Below are 20506 nucleotides of genomic sequence, written 5' to 3'. Positions count from 1 at the left end.
TGTCATACCTGACGAACCCGGAGAGCCATGGTTCGGAACCTCTTGACGAAGGCTTTGACGGACTCCCTCTTCTTTTGCTTAGTGGTGAGGAGGTATGGATGGAGACTTCTGTATCCCTCTTCAAAGAATCTTGAAGAAAGAGTCTCTCTAAATCTGCCCACCTTTGGATACATCCGGTAGGTAGCTTCTTGAACCATTCAAAGGCAACTCCCTTGAGGGTGCCAATGAAACAATCGAGCCAGTATGACATCGTTTGATATCCAATTTCCCAGTCTGTGACTTGAAATGATAGATATGTTGGTTCGGTGATCCCGTGCCGTCAAAAGTTTGTAGCGTGCGGGACTTCAAATTTTGGAGGATAAGGGGCTGCATCCCATTCGGCAGGATAGGGTCTGACAACTCCCTCGTCTTGGAGCTCACTTCTGTTGGCCATGGCTTTGAGGCGGGCTTCCAATTCTTCCATTTTGGCAGACTGAAGATTATACTCGTTCTCAGTCCTCTTCCTTCTATCAGAGGAAGATTCGCAGGTTATGGGCTTCTTGGTCAGAAGCCGTGTCATCAACCATTTTTCCCTTCCCTTTGCCTGTGTGAGCGTCGGGACGAAGACGTCTTCCTCTCCGGGAGAGTTCTTGCCTAGGTGGTGAATCTGTCTTCTGAGATTGGCCTTGTCTGCGACGAGTTGAGTCAACAGGTCTAGGAGTTCATTAAGGGTCTTCTGCTGTGATTTGAGCATGGCGTCTCTGGCTCAGGCAAGCCCTCTTTGAAAGATCTTCAGAATGTTCTGCCATGTGGGTGAAGCTCTCATGCCCAATGAAAGAGCTTGATGATTGAGACTCCGCAATGGCTGAGTGTTCATCATCGAAATTGGTTCCTTGGGCTAACCTCCGATAGTTGATAGGGGGAATTGCTCCTGTTCGCGTCCGAGTGCGTTGGTAGATCCCTTCAAACTCGTTAGCGATTTCTCTGATGGTCGGTGAACGACTTATCTCAGAGTCGTCGGAACTAGGACCTGAGGCTTTCCCTCTGCCGATCACATTGATAGTGACCTCAGGATATTCGGTCTCTGGAGACTTCTTCTTGTGAGAACGTCGTTGTTGGTTGGGCAAGGTAACATGCGTTAATCGGTCGAACACCAATTTTTTGGTCGCATATGAACAACATTGACATCCCGAAAGGACCGTAGGAATCAGCCGTTCACATTGGAATGAACGAATGACTTGTTGCATCAGTCTTTCTCTCGATATGAACTCTCTCAAATCTGTTGTGAAGATTCGAGGAGAACTACTCACTGATCGTGAGGTTTGAATTGGAACCCCCAGTCCATGATTGGACAAGACTGGCTCTTGGTGAACATGGATCTGGTTGAGATACCTTAAATCCATGAACTTCTTATATCCGCCCCTCGATATAGTCGCGCTACGCATGCCTGAGCTCCAGGTTTTGCTGGTGAAACGTACCCCTGAGGGCTGTGTTTAGCTTGGCTTATGCAGAGCTCGTGTTGAGGCTCACAAACACGGAGCTCGCGTTGATTAGAAGATCGGCATTTTTGGTGTTGTGCCGAAGCTAAGTCCTCTTCTTCAGAGAGGGGACTGTATGAACAGTGCAACCCCCAAGGGAGACAGTCCTTCGGCGAGTCGGCCACATCTGGAGTTTTAGTCTCCTTAAGAACTTTGCTGATCTTGCGCATAGCCTTGGGGCTAAGGGATCTGGATGAGAGGGCCTCCTCAAACTTGGCTTGATCAAACTCAACAATAAGAGTTTTGACGGTTGTTCCAATAAGATGAATGTCGGATTGCGCCACCACTTCTTTGTCAGAGAAGCTTGTCCCCAGCGGAGTCGCCATCTTTTGTTTATGGAAAAATTTGCAGTAAAAGAAACGAAAGAAAATTGATTTGTATTCCTTTAATCTCAGTTACAATTGAATTTCCTGATTACAAAAGAGAAGAGAATGATCTGGATTCTCCCCTTTGTTTAAATCTGGGTTCTTCACGGTGGCGATGAGATGCCTCACTCAAATGCTCGCGTCGAGTTTACTTCTCGTTGACGATCCGATATCTTGTTTCACTAGAACGTGGTCTTCTCCTCACGATTTGACGTTGTGGAGAACTCTGAACGAGCTTAAAACTCTATGAAAGAGTTGATTTAACCTAAAGTCGGTTATAAGCCAATGATGAAGAAGATCTTGTTGCCGATCTCCAAAGCTCCAACCGAAGGATGAAGGATCCTCTTTTCGCTGCCAAGAAGTTCCAACTGACCGACCCCGAACTGAATTGATTTTTAGTTATTTATAGGGGATTAAGGGGTGTAACCACCTCCTTAATTCGCTCCTAAGTGGGGCTAATGGGATGTAACCGCCCCTTAAATCACTCCTGAGTGGAGTTATGATCCCCTCAGATCGTGGGAAATGGTTTTGGAACCGTTCAGCTCGTGTTTGAACGAGTCAAACGCAGGCCCGCGTTCTGGCATGAATTCTGTGTCCAAACGCAATGCCTAAAAGCTTGAACGCAGCATCTGGAAGCTCAGACGCAGCGTTTGGAAGCTCATTTGCAGTGATTTAAGAGCTGCGTTTGGCAGCGGATCTGAGCTGCGTTTACAGCAATTTGGAAGCTGCGTTTGTACGATTTAAGAGCTGTGTTTGGCAGCGGATCTGAGCTGCGTTTGGAGCTGGATGTGACCTGTGTTTATAGCGTTTGAAGGCTACGTTTACAGCAATTTGGAAGCTGCATTGGCGGCCGAATCTGAGCTGCGTTTGCAGCTTTTGGAGCTGCGTTTGCAACTTTTGGAGCTGCATTTGAGCTGCGTTCGTGGCTATGAATGTGGAGCATCTTGATGCTGGTACGCGGGGAGGCCTTCCACGTCTTGATTTGAAGAGACCGTCGATTTGTAGTCTCTTTCTATCGAAGTTTTGCAAAGATCGTCATTTTGTAATCTTTACTTTAGCTCTTTGATATGCAAGAGTCGTCAGATTGTAACTCTCGATGTTGATTGTGAAGGCTGTTGAACTAGAGGTCTCATCGGTTGTTGTGAAGGTCGTCAGATTGTAACCTTCAGCGATCTACGTGAAAGTCTTCAAATTGTAGCCTTCTGGAAGTCGTCAGATTGTAACTTCCATCATCGGTGTTTGATGGGGATCAGCTATCTATTATGATTTTTAGACAGCCTACACCATAGTTGTTACTTCCATCTTTTTGGTCCGCAGGAAACAATGAGATGGGTCAGTCTGACTAAAATCTCAGTCTGATCAAAATCAACAACACCATATAAGTATCTTATGAAAGAGTTGACACAATGATCTCCTTCAGAAGTCAGATTCTCCACTTTCATATTGTCAGGTACATCCCTTGTTATCATTCTGATGTCTTGAGCTTCAGTTGTTAGATTAGCAGAGACTCATCAATTATAATATTTTAAGAATGATCACCGTCAAAGAGCACATTTCCAAACAATTTAAAAAGTTTAAAATACAGGATCACAATATCATATAATTAGCATTTGTAGATCAAGAAAGCTCTTGTAAAATTAATTTATCATGCAAAAGCAGATTGATATAGATTCATACAAGACACATTGTCGGTTCTTGCTCACGCTTACTAAAACCAAATTATCACAATCAAATTTTCATCCTTAAGGTATGTCATATTAAGTACCAAAAGGCTCATCAATTTATCAAATTTCACAATATATGATAAAAATTTTGATGAAGGTAAATTTGACAACATCGGTAACAATTTTTGAGGGTTTCAGTAAACCGACCTGTCGACCGCCAGTGACGCCGAAGACCTTCGCCTCCAGTGACACCGTCGACCAATTTTAGTCTTCGCCAGGGGTTTTGTTGATAGTTTTTTGTGGAAATAAGGGGGGTGGGGATGAGAATCCGAGGCTTTCTATATATGTGTATCATCCTTCGACGATGCTTGGGTGATCGTATTGTGCGCAGTGAAAATTTCGGCAGAGTTTCTGGTGCATAATAAGAGAGGAAGATCAATAAGAATTCCCGTCTCACCAAGGAGATAAGAATCTGAAGCGAATATCTCAACAAAGTGAGATATCGGCTCTTCCTCTCATCAGTTCTAGGACTGACTTGTCGAGGGATCCTAAAAACTATTACAATGGCCACAAACTCAAACAAACAAATTTTACGTGGTTCGGCAAACTACCTACGTCCACGGGTCAAGGAGGGGGAGATCTACTATTAGAGGAAGAGATACAACTGGGTTTACAATCACTCAATCTAAACCCTCACACAATCTCTTAAATCCCTCATACAAATACTCTCTCAAAAGAATGCAAAAACCCCTCTCAAATTCGGCTCCACTTTTCTCTCTCAACACAGCCGATTTTTCTCTGCTTTTGCACTTTGCACACAGCAGCTTTTTCTCCCCTTTTCGTACTTTCACATTTTCACCAAGCCGCAGCCACAAACATCCCTCGCACGAAGCCTGTTCTCCCCCACTTTTGCACACAGACCTAGAACTGGCAGAAGAGAGAATATATAGTTGTCAAACCAATGGGCATTCGGGTGGGCCTCTTCTTTTTGTCCGCTGGACTCAGCGCCCACTTGCACGTGATGGATCTTAGCCATTCACTTGGAGAAAGACCCGGTCCTACCCAACATTCGTGGTCCCCACTGTCTCATCAATGCGCATTGAGCTCGTGATCTCTTCACTAGGAAAAACGCATTCCCACACGCTATCTTCTCACAATTCTCCACCTCGATGAAGTTTTATCAAAACTGAGCCGACACCAACCAAAACAAATATCCCACTTATTACGTCCAGGACGTCGTGGAAACCCTTCACGACAACAGACTCTATTCACAACAAGTCGAGACCAAAACGGGAGTGCGAACACTCACCCAAAATAACAGTGTCTACTCACCAAATCGATCTCACCCCCATCAAAATCCAACATGGCTGCATCATAAAGAGCCGATATCTCACTTTGTTGAGATATTCGCTTTAGATTCTTGTCTTCTTGGTGAGACGGGAATTCTTATTGATCTTTCTCTCTTATTGTGCTCTAGAAACTCTGCCAAAATTTTCGCTGCGCACAATAAGTGGTATCAGAGCACGGGCTATGCTTGGGCTATTTGGAGGAGTAGATCAATTTTGAGGCTCGTCTAGGGCTTCGTTTGGTGATAAAGGTGGGATCTTTTGGTAAAGACTCTATCTTTTTAGTTTTGGATCTATTCTTCGTTCGTTGGTGCGTTGAGAAAGAATGTCGGGGAAAGAAGGTGCTTCGGGTGTCGAGGGTGGTGCTTCTAGCACGAAGACCATTCAGAGTTTGAATATCCACTCTATGAAGATAGATGTGGAGAAGTTTAATAGCACAAACAACTTTGGATTATGGAGATGCGAGGTTTTGGATGCGCTGAACGCGCAGAATTTAGAGGATACCTTGGAGTTAGATGGCAAGCCATATGACATTGAAGAGAAGGTTTGGAAGAAGATAAATCGAACGATGTGTGGTGTGATTAGGTCTTGACTCAAGATCTAAAATATGATGTGATGAATGAGACTTCTGCAAAGAAGATTTGGGAGAATCTCGAAAGCAAGTATCTGACAAAGAGTGTTGAGAACCGCTTGCATTTGAAGAGGAGACTTTATCTTTTCCAGTTGAAGAAGAGAACCTCAATTAGAGATCACATGAATCACTACACAAATCTTCTTGCGGATTTGGCGAATGTAGATATCAAGATTGAAGATGAGGACAAGGCGTTGCTATTATTGAGCTCCTTGCCCGACGAGGAATATGAAACATTCATTCTTATCCTAATTAATAGGAAGGCGTCTCTTTCGTATAGTGAGGTCACTACTGCACTCGTGAATTATCAGCTTCGGAAGAAGGATAAGGAGACTTCGACTGAGTCGGTAGCAGAGGCGTTGGCCGCAAGAGGGAAGGGTCCAAACCGAAAGAATTGGAAGTCGTAGTCTGAGTAGGACATCCTACAATTAGAAAAGATCAGTGTGTTTGGTGCAAGGAGATTGGTCATTAGAAGAAAGACTGCACACTCGACGAATGGATGAAGAATAAACAGAAGGGAAAAGGGAAGCAACCATCATCAGAAGAAAACATCGTATCAGATGGTAATATTTCTGACTCTTCTATTTATTTGCTTTCTATCAGTCCTACATGTAGCTATTCGGAGGAATCCGAGTGGATGTTGGATAGTGGTGCGACCTATCATGTGTGCCCTAGAAGGGAATGATTCTCCAGTTTTTAGGAGCTGGATAGTGGTGTTGTGTACATGGCTGATAACCGTGCATGTCAGATCCTTAGGATATGAAGAATTCGTATCAAAATGTTTGACGGGACTGTTAGGGAGTTAAATGATGTGAGATATGTTCCTTCTTTGAGGAAGAACTTGATCTCGATTGGAGCTTTGGTTGGAGAGCGTCTAAAAGTTCGAATTGAGGACATGGTTCTCAAGATTGCGGAAGACTCTTGGATTGTGATGAAGGGTGTCAGGAGGAATAACTTGTATTACTTGACTGGAGGTATAGTGGCAAGTGGAGAACTGACAACTTCTATTGATTCGACTAGACTGCGGCATTTGGGGCTTGGCCATTCCAGTATTGATTCCTCGCATAGATTGAAAGAGGGTGCGAAGACCTGCAGTTTGAAGTCCAGTGAACATGTTGATGTGAGCAAGAAGACCGAGATGAAGTTTGGCACCTCTATTCACTGTGCTAAGGGTTGTTCTGGAGGAGTTCACATGGATGTTTGGGGCCTTCCAAGGGGGCATCATTGGGAGGTAAAAGGCGTTTGGTTTCCTTTATTGGTGGCTGTTCTAGGCGTGTTTGGGTTGCAACCAAATCCCCTATGGATAAAGTCCTAGTAGTCTCCAACAGATTGAAGAAGTGTATGATTGGCAGAAAGGTGAAGGTACTTCATTTTGGTGCGAGGTACAAGATGGACCTATTTCTGTATTGGAGCCGAGCTCACGGCATTTCGAGATACTTCGTTAGAAAGAAAATCTTGAGGCAACCAGATAGGGTGGCAAATTTGGAGAACCGTGCCTAGTTAGAGACTGCTTACCAATATATTTAAACATGATTTAGTAATTACATCTTTTTTAGTTTGACTTTGACATGGAAACTTTTTTATGAGAGTCAAACCTGAGACCTACCTTGGTGTACTAGTTAGACTCTGCTTACCAATTTAACTGAGCCCTATTGTGTATTTAGTTAAAAGTTATTATTGTAAACCTTTTTTCTCTTTGGTTTCATGCTAAGGGCCTGTTTGTTTGCACGGAAGTAACTGTGAAATAGCAGAAGTAGAGGAAGTAGAGACTACTTCTGCTACTTCTAATGTTTGTTTCTCTTGAAAATCTACCTCCGCTACTTCCTTAAATGATGACATGACATCTACGTGTCATCTCTATTTCCTTAATTTTTTTTCCGTCAAAAAATCTTCGAAATACGGCGGAAGTCATCTAAGAAGTGATCAGTTCTTATCTATATCCTCACAACCATCCTAGAGTCGGTTCTATCCTCTATCCTCATAGCCAACCGACTCTGCCCCTTCTAATATCCCGAGAACCGACTTCGCCATTCGCTGTTCACTCAATTTCACGGTTCTAGTCCCCGCCATCTTCGCGGAAAAAAGGGTCCTTCTTCATCGTTCTTCGCTTCAACAAAAAGAGTATGTAAAGGATAAAACTTTGATCTTTTATTGCAATTAAATTCATGCAATGTTTCTATATTACTTGTAGAAATCTTCCATAAAGCTTGATCTTTTAGTTATATATGGTTCCTTTGAGAAATAATAGTCAAAAAGCTTGGGGGGTTTTTTGGTTCATGTAGAAATAAATCAGAATTTTGTTGGGGTTTGGTGTCGGATTTAGGTTGTTGTCCTCTTCTTCTTCTTGGTCTTCTTCTAGACGTGGCTGATTTGATGTTGGGGGAGATCATTGGATGTCTTGCTAGATTTTGGAGATTGGCTAACTGTTAGATTATGGATTTATTTGTGAGTTTTTTTGTATTTGTTCTCATGAATTTATGTCAAGGTATATATCAGTTTGGAAAGATGAATTTGTGTTGCTGGGTTTTTTTGGTTCATGTAGAAATAAATCAAAATTACCAGGATTTCCAATGTTAATAGGATCATTGTTCTCTCCTTGCATCAACCAAATAAGTCCATTAACCTCCAGAAGAGAAAGGAAAACTTTAAATTATCCAACAACAATTAGATTTATGCACCGAAACATTCAGATTCATAGGCAGAAATCATGTCAGAAACATAACAAAAACTTTGGGTTTGGTTTCCTGGAGCTTGAACTGTTAATGGTTCACCCCTAAAGATGCAAAGAAGAAACAAAAAGGGCAGCAAGATTAATTCCTCAGTGCCTTATATTGATGAATTTGTAATGACAGAAGCTAAAGATTGAAATAATACCAGTTTGCTTGAGCTATGAAGTTACTAACAACACGACCATCATCAATGTTCATTCGTTGGCCATAAGTGTTGAAAATTCTAGCAATTTGAATCTATGTATAGAGAGGATAGATTGCATTCAATCGTATATCATGGGTCTCGCCTTCAGAAAATTATTTATAGAATTTATAGGTAGCATGAGAAAATAGATTTTAGAGACAACAACGCTAGTAGGATGTGAGAATCATATTATTTTTTGAAACTAGAGAAATAAATTGGCGAATTTTTATAATGACCATGTGCACTGATTTTTTTTTTAGTTTATAACATTGTTTTACTTTGTTTTATGTAGAATATGGAACCTTCAAAAGCTAGAGATGCTACACTAAGTTGCTTTGGTGCATATGTGGTGTGTATATTGTGTGCTTACTTTATGTTGTTTGAGAATAAAAGAGAAGTACTTCCTAGGGAACCAACCGAGTGTAGAGATTCATTGAGATATGCTTATATTAACCGATTGTTTTATGGCGGCAGAACATTTGCATATGACTACTTAAGAATGGATAGAGGTCCATTTTTCAACCTTGTTCGCATGTTACGAAAGTCTAGACTTCTTAAAGATACCGTGCATGTTTCCATCGAGGAGCAAGTTGCTATGTTTTTACACATAGTAGGGCATAATGCAAAAAATAGGGTTGTTGGTATAAACTTTGTACGTTCAGGTGAAACTATTAGTAGGTACTTCAATGTAGTCCTCGTGGCAATATTAAAACTGAGACCATTACTAATGAAGCAAGCAAGTGGTGAGGTATGCGATGAGATTCGTTGTAGATCAACTTGGTACCCTTGGTTTGAGGTAAAGTGGATTATTTTTTAATCATTTATATCTATACTTCTTAAGGTAATATGTAATATAAAATGGCAAATTTATATGTTATGTATGTTTAAATGGTCAGAACTGTATTGGTATGATTGATGGAACACACATTGCCGCGTCTGTCCCTGATAATATAGTTGCTCGATTTCATGGTCGCAAAGATGGTCCCACACAAAATGTGCTTGCAGTTGTTACACCTAATAAATTATTTTGTTATGTCATGGCTGGATGGGAAGGGTCTGCTAATGACTTTACAGTTTTGAGGGATGCATTGTCTATGCCTCCTCCAAAGGGATTGCGTTTGATAAAAGGTAATAAAATATAAAGTGAATTATAAAGTATTTTATTAGTTTAAAAAATATTTATTAATAATGTGGTTTTCATTAAAATATAAAGTGAATTATAAAGTATTTTATTAGTTTAAAAAATATTTATTAATAATGTGGTTTTCATGTTAATATTGTAGATAAATATTATCTCTGCGATGCTGGATATACGACAATGCCCGATTTTATTGCACCTTATCGTGGTGTGCGCTACCATCTTAAAGAGCAAGATGGTAGGGAACCATTGAACCATCACGAGCTTTTTAATCTTCGTCACTCATCACTTCGATCAAAGATAGAGAGCGCATTTGGAATTCTGAAAAATCGTTTCAAAATTCTAACATGTAGGTCTGATTTTCCATTTCAAACACAGGTCAAGATTGTTATTGCATGTTGCATTCTACATAATTATATAATGATAGTTGATCCAGATGATTGTTACATAACAGAAGATGTAGTTTTTGATGAAAGCGAGAGTGAATTTGTTAGTGAAGAATCTGAGGTTAGCATGCTCAATTTAAGCAAAAGGGAATAGAAAGAAGCACAAGCTACTTGGTTAAAAAAAAGAGATGAAATAGCAAAGTCTATGTGGATAGAATATTGTGCTCGATATAAGGAAGGTAATGAGGTGGAAATTGGATTAGGTGATTAGTATTTGTTTTGTATTGTTTTAATTGATACCACTAATATATGCTAGATCATTAAGTGAACAAGTTTGTTTTTTTTCCCTATTATCAAGCTTATTGGAAAGAAAATTTTGTGTATCTTTGACATTTCTTTATTGACATGTTCTTTTTTATGATGAGCTTCAATATATGTATGTCTAATTTTATAGTTTTGCTTTTCAATTGTCATAATGTAAACTTTATTCTTGTTGTCTCTATGAATATTTACAATAGCACAGGACGATGGACAATATAGAAAAGTGTGCATATGGGGGTAACAGTACTGGATACTTTCAAGTCACTTCAACACTAGATCAACAATCGCCACATTACTCTCGTTCTCATGGAGTACACGCTCTTGGAAACCCCTATGTTTTTGGTCATCTTGGAGATTCGTCTAATCAACAATTCATGAATGCCAATGTTGGTGGAACTCCTATTGGGTTCCCACCCATAAATTTGAGCCAACAAATCATACGATCACAAAGCTCCCAGAATAATGCTTCACAAAATTCAATTTCAAGTCTTGAAGTTAATTCTCCTTCAAAAGATGGAAAACATACGAATGCAGGGAAGAAACAAAAGTCAATCGGGAACAAAGAAACACTGACAGGAGGGAAAAAAGGAACTAGTAATAAAAAATGGAAACCTCCACATATTGAGGCATTAATTTCTTGCTTAGTGGAACTTGCTAATAATGGTTATAAAGTGTATAAGACATTTAAAGCCCCTGCTTTTAAAAAGGCTGTTGATCATGTGAATTCCATCTTTGGAGAAAATTATACTACATACAATGTCGAGAACCACTTACGAACCCTCAAAGATAAGTGGAAACTTATTTGTGAAGCAAAAAAACTTAGTGGAGTCGGATGGGATGAAGAGAGTAAGATGATTACACTTGATACCACGACATATGCTGAGCTTATCGAGGTATATTAATATCTTAATTTTTTCCAAGTTAATTCAAACTTCTCTTTATGCTTATATCACATTAAAAATCTCTATTTTTCTTATAAACAGAGATATCCAAAATACAAGCCGTATTTGAATTGTCCAATTCCAAGATATGAAGAGCTTCGCATTATTTGTGGTGAGGATCATGCTACTGGAGAATTCAGAGAGACAAGTTATGATCCTGACATCGATAAAGAGATTCCAACTATCAATATCGACGAAGATGATCTTGTAGATAGTCCTGGTATGTATGGAGTTCGTGTATCACAATTCAACGGAATGAAGCCTTCGAGCATTTTTATCAAGCCAGGAACTGTAAGTGGTAAATCGTCTCGTCCAGTAAAGAAGAAGAAAATGGAGGACTCCCAAATAATTATTGGTGAGAAACTTGTGGATGAAATGGGAAAGGTAGCCGCTGCTATTGTTGGTTTGAAGGAGCGAACTTGGGTTGAGGTTCTTGCTGATAAGGTTTTTGGTTTTCAAGATATTTCCATAGATGATCTTGAACTGGTTTTCGATGAATACTACAAGAATGAAGTTGAAGCGAAGGCTTTTATGGTATTGCCTGAACCAATACAGAGAAAGAGGATTCTTAACGTGTTGGAGAGGATAGGTAGGCGATCAACTTTGGACAACACTCAAAGTGGAACTACTAGTTTCACAAACATGGATAGCACCCCTTAATAAATGGTTCTCAATTTAAACTATTTTTCAAGTATGGGTAGTCTTCTTAGAGATTGCACTTTATTATTTTTTTAAACTTAATGATACTAGTTTATTGTCAATTATGTGTGTTGGACTTTGATATAAATTGATCTTACAACAATACTATGATTCTTATTTATTTCAGCTAATATTTAATAGCACTTTCTTATTCTCAGCTCAATAATTTTTTGTGGATGTTGTTGCTTTTTTCCTTTTTTTTCTTTTTTCTTCTCTTTTTTCTTTTTTGGTGCCCAATTGTTGGTTTATCGAAGTCATTTCTGTAGCATGGATTCAAAGTGAAATAAATGTTCTAGGCAAATTGGATAAGTATTGGATGTTCATAAAATGATAACACAAATGTAGCTGTCTGGTGTATAGCTTTGATCTATCTGAGGAAAACATGAAAGCAGAGTGTCGGAAATCATCCATTTAGTATTTTTCAAAGTTTATTGGTTGCGATAGATGTTCATGCTTGACCGTATTAGAGTTTGATAAATGGTTTTCATTTGAGAAGATCAGTGGAGATTTGTAGTCTTTCGTTTAAATACAGGTATTGTAGATTCACAATAAATTAGAAATGGCAATTATCTGTTGCTTGTTATAAGATTTTGCATGGAGTGCCAAGGGACACAAATTTCAGTTAGATTGTATCTTTTAGTATTACTTAAGTGCTATCTGACAGAATTAGGGGACAAGCTGTACTCTAGGCAAGACTTCAATTACAATTGGAGATGATTTGCAGAATATCAATGTTGAATTTTTCCTATTTAGTTTTATTTCTAGAACTGTAAATTTAAACTCCCATATTTTTCTATTTTGTAGAAGTATGGTTCTACCATTTCATTGACTGGAAAAGTTGTATACATAAGGCTTGAATAAAACAAACTCCTACGTAGTGCATCAAGGTTATAGAATGTTTAGCTGAACTTGTGAGCATTTGGTTACACCTTCAATAAGCTCAAATGATTTGTTTTTATTGGTCTGTTCTTATGTCCAACTGTCATGCATTTTGAATCTTTTGCTATGAGGTTGCCAAGCTTTACTTAGGTTATTAAGTCACTACTTATATTGCCTTTTCAAATCAATTTGTAATAAACATACTTTTTCCTTTGCTACAGGAAGTGCAGGATGGATCTAGTAGATAAAATTTTGAGCTCATCGGAGGTACATCTAAGTTAATTCCCTTAGTTTTGAGTCTCTATTAGCAGAGAATCTAGAGAGAAGTTGGCGCTATACTATTTCTGGCTGATGTCTAGAATATATCAATAGAGCATCATCATTGGGTTATAGTGTGAAACTCAAGATTGCCCCTAGATTTAATTTTCTGGAAAGCAAAGAGCCAATATTGACTTCCTTGTAACTTTTGATGTATACTATTATCAACCATGTATTAATCCAAACAATATCATGTACGTGTGATAGATAATTTTGAGATTACTGAAATATAAATCATTAAAGTGAATAATCTGTGAAGATGCATTTTTGTGCATGTTTGGAGTACTTTCCAACTCTCTGTCACTGGTATTCATGTCCATTATTATTGTGAATATGAATGAGTATATAGACAATAGATTTTGAAGTGTATATGTATACATGTGTCATCAACAAAAGGAAAAATCATTGTGAATGTGTTATTAGTTAACTAGCATCAATATATCAACAAAGGGCATTTTGAACCGTCGTGACGCATTAATAATAGTGGATAACATCATCGCAACTACTAATGATAGTAAATAGTAGCATCGTAAATTTGAATGACAGTTACGTAATCCCAGCAAGAATAGATGCTACTTCAGGTTTTAAAGTAATTGACACCAGGAGTTTGTTTGGGCCTTGATTCCTCAAACCGATATACCACTTTCATGCATCCCCCCTTGCCTCTGCCTATGTGAGTCCAAAGTAACCCGATGTTGTAACAACGGAATATGTCAAAGACGCAGGTTCAGGTATGTCTTTCTCCCCGAGTGAAATGCGGCTCGAGCCGCGAGGTCCCACTGTCTTTTTTGATCAAATATTATCAAACGGCGAAGCCTGGCTTTCAGCTATCTTTTAACTTCCACACAAAAAGAGAACAAAGGACAAACTGAAGCATTTCCTTTGAAAGCATACTGAAACAGATACTATCCAAGTCATCATTTTTTCAAGAATAAGTGAAATAATATTACGTAATCCCCTGAAATGCAAACTCTTCTATCCAAGTCATCATTTTTTCAAGAATAAGTGAAATAATATTACGTAATCCCCTGAAATGCAAACTCTTATCTATTTCTATTTTTAATTTTATTTTAGGAGTATATTTGCAATGTCATGCAGATTTTTAAATTTCAATTGATGGCAACAACAACTCTATTTCTATTTCAATGACAATCCAAATAAGGATAAAATGGAAGCAACATATATTAATTACTTCCTAGTAATATTTTCAATATTATCCAAACAAAAAAAAATAAATGAAGAGGAAGAAGTTCTACTTCCATTACTTCTTAAAATATAAGAAACAAACAAAAAATGCTATTTCCGCTACTTCCTACATAGTTTTGAAAGTTACTTCCGTATCCTGCTTCCTACTTCCAATACTTCCATTATCCAAACGGGCCCTAAATGGAAATATTTTTAGTTCTACATTGTCGGTCATAGCCCATTACTTCATTCAACCCATTTGCCTTTCTAATTCAAGCACCGGGCCTCTGCCTGCCAACTTCCGGGGCATAAAAGGCCCTGAAATGTGACCCGTTTATAATTCGATCCGTTTAGAAAGTCTTTTCACGTTTTCTTGTGGGTGCAGTGATAGGAGCAGCAACCAAATTGAAGAGAAGTATGTCGAGCAGCAGATTGGGAGCGATTCTGCTTCGAAGGAGCAAAACCCTAACCCTAATTTCTGAGCTCAGGGGTTCTAGGGTTTCAAATGATCCTTCTCTTCTCTCCTCTTCGAGATTCGTGTCGACAAGTTGTCGTCTTTATCGGGAGCCATCATCTTCATCATTTCTCTCTAGATACAGAAGCTCTTTATACGGGTTCAAATCTTTTCCCAAGGTTCTAATTTCATTACAATTGCAATAATCTCAAATGTTTTGATCGTTATTTGATTTGATCCTTATTAAGCTTAGTAAATTGCAAGCAAAATTGTGCTTTTTGGTAAATAAGTTCATCAAACTGATCAAATACAGGAAATATCTACCTTTTTCATTCTACGGAGAATGATAATTAGGAACAAACTGGTCTTCAAAGAGACGCTACATCATAAGTTATTTAGTTGCCTTCCACTTATTGAAGTGCAAAGAAAATGAAGATACTCTTGCAATAATTAGCATTAATAGGAACTAATAAACTAGAATACAATGAGAAAGCATGATAGGGTGGACTTCAGATTGATTTGGCATTATATCATATACGACATATTTAACTCAATAGAAGAATTTCAGCTCAAGGTGCATGATTAAATTATAGTCAGTTTGTGAGAACTGTATGCCCTTCACAAGGTTATGCCCCATATGAACTGCCAGGATTGAACATTCTATCTTTGCAGTGATCTGCAGATGTGCTTCTAACTGAGATTAAAAATAATAATGTTTCTCCTTTTTCTTTTTGGGCATATGGAAATTGGTACTGTACATGTTCTGGATGAGCTTATTTTACTTGTATTATTTTCCTTTCCTGCTTCGTTTTTTGTTTTCCATCCAAGTACTAGTTATTATAATCACTATGTTGTGTGTTTTGTCTGTTTATATCCGTCACTGTCTTAGGATTATCTGTCTGTCACAATTAGCTCCTTTGACGATGAAAGCACCACTGACTCTTGTAGCTGTGAATTATTAATTGTATATATGGGGACTCGTTCCTTCAATTTAGCGATGAATATCTGCAATTTTGATATCTTAGTTGCACAAAGATAAGGCTAACAGGTTAACTTGCATGTTCAGACTTTATTTGGTCCACCTAAAAGGCAAATGACCACCTCCGCAGCCATCATTGGTTCCGCCAAATCAGAAATCACTAGTTCAGGACTAAAAATGCTTGTTTCTGGTGGAACTCGTGCTCAAAAAATGGTTGGGATATGGCTTTTTGGTTGTGCTGCTTGGGTTTTCAGTATGGTGGTGCTTGGTGGCATTACTCGTCTAACTAGATCAGGTTTATCAATGACAGATTGGAAATTTACTGGTGGTCTTCCGCCATTGACGGAGGAGGAATGGTTGCTCGAATTTGAGAAATATCAGCAGTCCCCTGAGTACAAGCGGTAATGATGTTACCTTGGTCCTGTCTACTTTTGGTTTTCTTGCACCATCAGATTCATTACACAGAAACCTCTTCTCATCTTTTTATAATTATGTGATTATATCTTCTTCCCAGTAAACAAGTCTGTTTTAGCATTATTCCTATGGATGAAGATGGTTTTCCTTGTTGACATTGTATAGATGTGAACCCTAGAAGCTCTCTTTCAATGTAGAGTCTTTTGCATGTGTATTTGGAAATTCTGTAAATGATTGTTACCTAGCAAATTGCTGCACAAAATGCTACTACTATATAAACCAATGAACTTGATTGACATAAGTTACTCTTCATGGTTTTATTGAATGGTATAACTAAAGGAAAGGATAGTCTCATAAATTGTGCTATTTTATTTGATCAGGAAGGTATGTGGAATCTAAAGAAAATTGATTGCTGCATTTTTCTCATAACAATCAATTCTGAAAGATATGAGTAATCGTTCAAATTCGAAAAACGCCTTTGGTTCACTTGTTTGTATGTAATCGGTCCTTTTTTGTGGCCAGCAAATGCACCAGCTACTAGAACTAGAAGTAATAAGATTATGGTTAATGAGGCAAACAAGACTAGAGGAAGACCTAAATGAACTTGGCTGAAAACAATTAAGGATAATAATAGTTAACTTAAAGAAGGAGATAACCAATAATTGAACAAAACGGAAGAATAGGATTCATGTAGCCACCCAAAGAATGCAGGATAAAGGCTTTGTTCTTGCTGCTTCTGTTGTTCTTTTTTGTGGCGTTATGATGCAGTGAGGTTTCTTTCTTATGTTTCTTCATATAGTGTAAACAAAGGAATGAGTTTGGGAGACTTTAAGTTCATTTTTTGGATGGAATATGCACATCGAATGTGGGGAAGAGGATTGGGTCTCATGTTTGCTTTGCCTTTCTCATATTTTCTTGCAAAAGGATTTATCACCCGCCAACTTGGACTGAGACTTTCAGCGCTTTTTGCACTTGGTGGTGGTCAAGGGTTGATTGGATGGTGGATGGTAAAGAGTGGTCTAGAGGTATGAAAAAAGCACCCATCTTTTCATAGCTTCAGACATCCCAATCAACAATTTGATTTTTATTTATAATTTTCCTATTCCTCTTATTAGGAACCAGCATCAGAATACGTGCAGCCAAGAGTTAGCCCATATCGTCTGGCGACTCATCTTATATCTGCATTTGTTATATACTGTGGCATATTTTGGACTGCCCTCTCAGTTGTCATGCCTGAACCACCAAATGGATCAATATCTTGGGTAAATTGTGCTGCAAAGGTTCGGAAAATGGCCTTGCCTCTTAGTGTCCTAGTGGGTATTACCGCCTTCTCTGGTGCTTTTGTTGCAGGAAATGATGCAGTAAGGAGATACCTTTGATGTATTGATAGTTGTTATGTATTAAAAAATTAATGAAATTCTCATGTCAACTCTGCTCTCTTTATTTATGATATTAGGGTCATGCTTATAATACATTCCCCAAGATGGGTGATTCATGGATTCCTGATGATATATTTAGTATGGAGCCACTTGTTCGTAATTTCTTTGAGAATACGTCCACTGTTCAGGTAATTTTTTGCTTTGTAACTCGGTAAATGATACATGTGAATGTTATCCATTCTGTTTCAGCATGAAGATTTTTCTTTCTTGAAGTTATCGTAAAGCACCTATATTTCTTTGAGATAAAGACAGGTCCCATTCTCAAAGCTTAAACACAATATAGTCGTCGTCATCATTCATCGATGCAAATTCAACGACTGATGTCAAAATAGATGCATGGCACTCTTTAAGAAAGATGTTGAAATGTTTAACCAAAGAAAGATTATTTCCTTTTTATATAAAAGGGAGGTTACGCTATCTTAAACCTCAGAATTGTGTAGTATACTGTCACCAAATAACATGTGTACTTTCAGGTTCACTTTCCACTTTTTTTTAACCTCAAGAAAGGGATTTTAAAAGTCGATATTAGGGCAATGAATTGTAAGGAATATGTGGGTTTGTGCAAACACTTGAGAAAGTTAATTATTCATTTGTCCTAATAAGCTATGAGAATGAAAAACAACAAAATCTATTAGTTCCTACCAAAGATGATGTATCAAGTCCAGATAGTATAAGTATCTCCATTGAGTGAATGATGGTTCGCTGCTTCATATTCATATTGGTCCAATTTAAAGGAACATGATACTTCATCACTGGGAGTGACATCTCATTATTTGGAAATAGTCTATCCTATACTACTGTAAGAAGTTCCTCGTTTTTCCCCCTGATCCACATGTACGATACTTGGATATTGTTGAGATGCTACATTATGTAGGTTCTCTTTGCAACTACATTGAGTTATTATATAGTTTCATGAGTTTAATGATCTTTCTCTAAGTGGTCTGTACACACTGAACTTCTGAACAAAGTTTAGTCATGACCATTTTACTAGCTATACAATTATTGTTCATCTTGATTCTTGAACCATGATAAGTAGTCAACCTAGGAGAGGGTACTAAAGCTGGTATATCATATTTGATATTTCCATGACCCTTTTTTAATATATATATAGGAAATAATGGAAATGAGCTGACAGCCCTTTATATATATGTGTATATATATATATATGTATATATATATATATGTATATATATCTATATGTATATATATATATATATATATATATAACGAATTCGAATTCAGGCCTTATAGGCCAAGATACTTCATCAGAGAGGAGTTATACTCTATCTCAACAACCTAGCTCTTGGCGTACTATCGCTAAAAAGAATAATTCTTCGCATGCAAAAGCCTTTTATAAAGGTATACAAGACTTGGTAGAACAGGACAATACTCCTGAACCCTTTTGCTAATATAGTAAGGGAATAAACAAAATGGGTTGAAAAACCTTATTCTGATATAGTTCTATATCTAGAACAAGAGGATATTCCTCTAATGCAAGAGCCTGATAAACTTAGGCAACGATATCTACAGGATACATATTATCCTACTTTTTCTCTAAAATCAAGAGCCTGGATCAAGACTCTACTGTGTCAAAAGGGAATGGAAATAACCCATTTCTGGACTACAGACAATCATACAGTCCCTCCTGCATTCAGCAAATGTATTATACAAGAAGTTATACTTCCACGAAATTGGGCTCTAAACCCGAACCAAGAATTGCCACTTGTTAAGCTGCAAAATACAAAAGAAGTTTATAACTTTAATTACTGGGATTATAAACAGGCTTTCTTTGATGTGTTCTTATATCAGAACCCTAAGCAAAAGCATACGTGGCTTATTAAGCTTTGTCTGGAGCTCTTCAAAAGGGCGTTCCCAATTGGCTCTATGAATGGTGGGAAACCTACGGCATTGAAATTGCTATGATTCCAGAACCACTAATAAAATTATATTCCTCATGGGTTGATACGCACCCAAAATTATCACGAATGGATGAAAGCCAGCTTATAGATGGTATGTGCTTGGCACACTTCTTTGCAGAAGTTGAAATCCCATGGATTTGGAATTGGTCTATTATATGTGATTGGACTCCATCACATATTCTTGTTCTTAAAAGAACATATCAATGTAGATGGTGGAATGACTTATGCCTTGATACTAAGGTGAAGCAACTAGAAGAAATTATTCAGAGAAATACCTCTATTCTAGAGTCTCATATGACTCAGGAAATTAAAAAAGACAATCCTATGATGAAAATGGCAAAAATGATGAGGAGAAAATACCCTCAAAGTTCTGAAGCGGAGATTAAACAAAAGTGCTTAGAACATTTCAAAAGGTAATTTTTTGAAGCCTTTGACGATTCTGAGACTCATAGTCATGTGTCTTCCATGGAAGAAGATACCCCTATTCAGGATGCTCAGGACCCTGAAGATATTTGGGCAGAAATTTTTAATAATCCTCCAGACCTCAAAAGTAAAGCCTCAGCTTCATAAGCAGATAAAAAGTCTAGATTGAGCCTCGGGGAGCCGTCTAGAAACATCTTCAGAAAAGCTACTTTAAAAAGCAGCTTTCTAAAAAGCAGCTTTATAAAAGCTACTTTTAAAAAGAAGAATCTTACTGTGTAACTTTCACTGTGCACGTCGTTGTCATCTTTCACTGTGGCACTTACTAAGTGCGCACGAATTCTGTAAATGGAATGTCTTCTTCAAATGTCGCCGTCACCTTTAATTAATGCGAGAAGCTTCGAAGGCAGCGTTGTCTCTTATAAATAGTGGGTCAGTTTAAGAAGTTTGCAAGCTAAGAAGAATAAGAGATTAAGAAGAGTGTTTGTAATATGAGTGTTTCCTCTGTAAAATAATTTTGTAAAATATTTTGGAGATCAATAAAGATATTATTCTAAGTATTGGCGGTCGCACGCTGT

At 38.1% G+C, this 20506-nt stretch overlaps 1 protein-coding gene across 3 annotated transcripts in view; it reads left to right on the top strand.

Annotated features, from left to right (window-relative positions):
• LOC109840174 (cytochrome c oxidase assembly protein COX15) overlaps positions 14640–20506 on the top strand; it is a 33379-nt gene continuing 27512 nt past the window's right edge. Inside the window, exons 1-5 of one of the 3 annotated variants that reach the window (XM_020408715.1) lie at positions 14640–14936; positions 15824–16137; positions 16950–17175; positions 17266–17511; positions 17607–17717. In XM_020408715.1, the coding sequence (XP_020264304.1) occupies positions 14721–14936; positions 15824–16137; positions 16950–17175; positions 17266–17511; positions 17607–17717 (1113 nt within the window). In that variant the 5' untranslated portion in view covers positions 14640–14720. The remainder of the gene's footprint in view (positions 14937–15823; positions 16138–16949; positions 17176–17265; positions 17512–17606; positions 17718–20506) is intronic. The other 2 variants (XM_020408714.1, XM_020408716.1) reach the window with 2 other exon arrangements.

This window comes from Asparagus officinalis, chromosome 5 (genome assembly GCF_001876935.1).
Source record: "Asparagus officinalis chromosome 5, Aspof.V1, whole genome shotgun sequence".
Classification (NCBI taxonomy): Eukaryota; Viridiplantae; Streptophyta; class Magnoliopsida; order Asparagales; family Asparagaceae; genus Asparagus; species Asparagus officinalis.
This window is presented reverse-complemented; position numbering and strand designations above follow the sequence as displayed.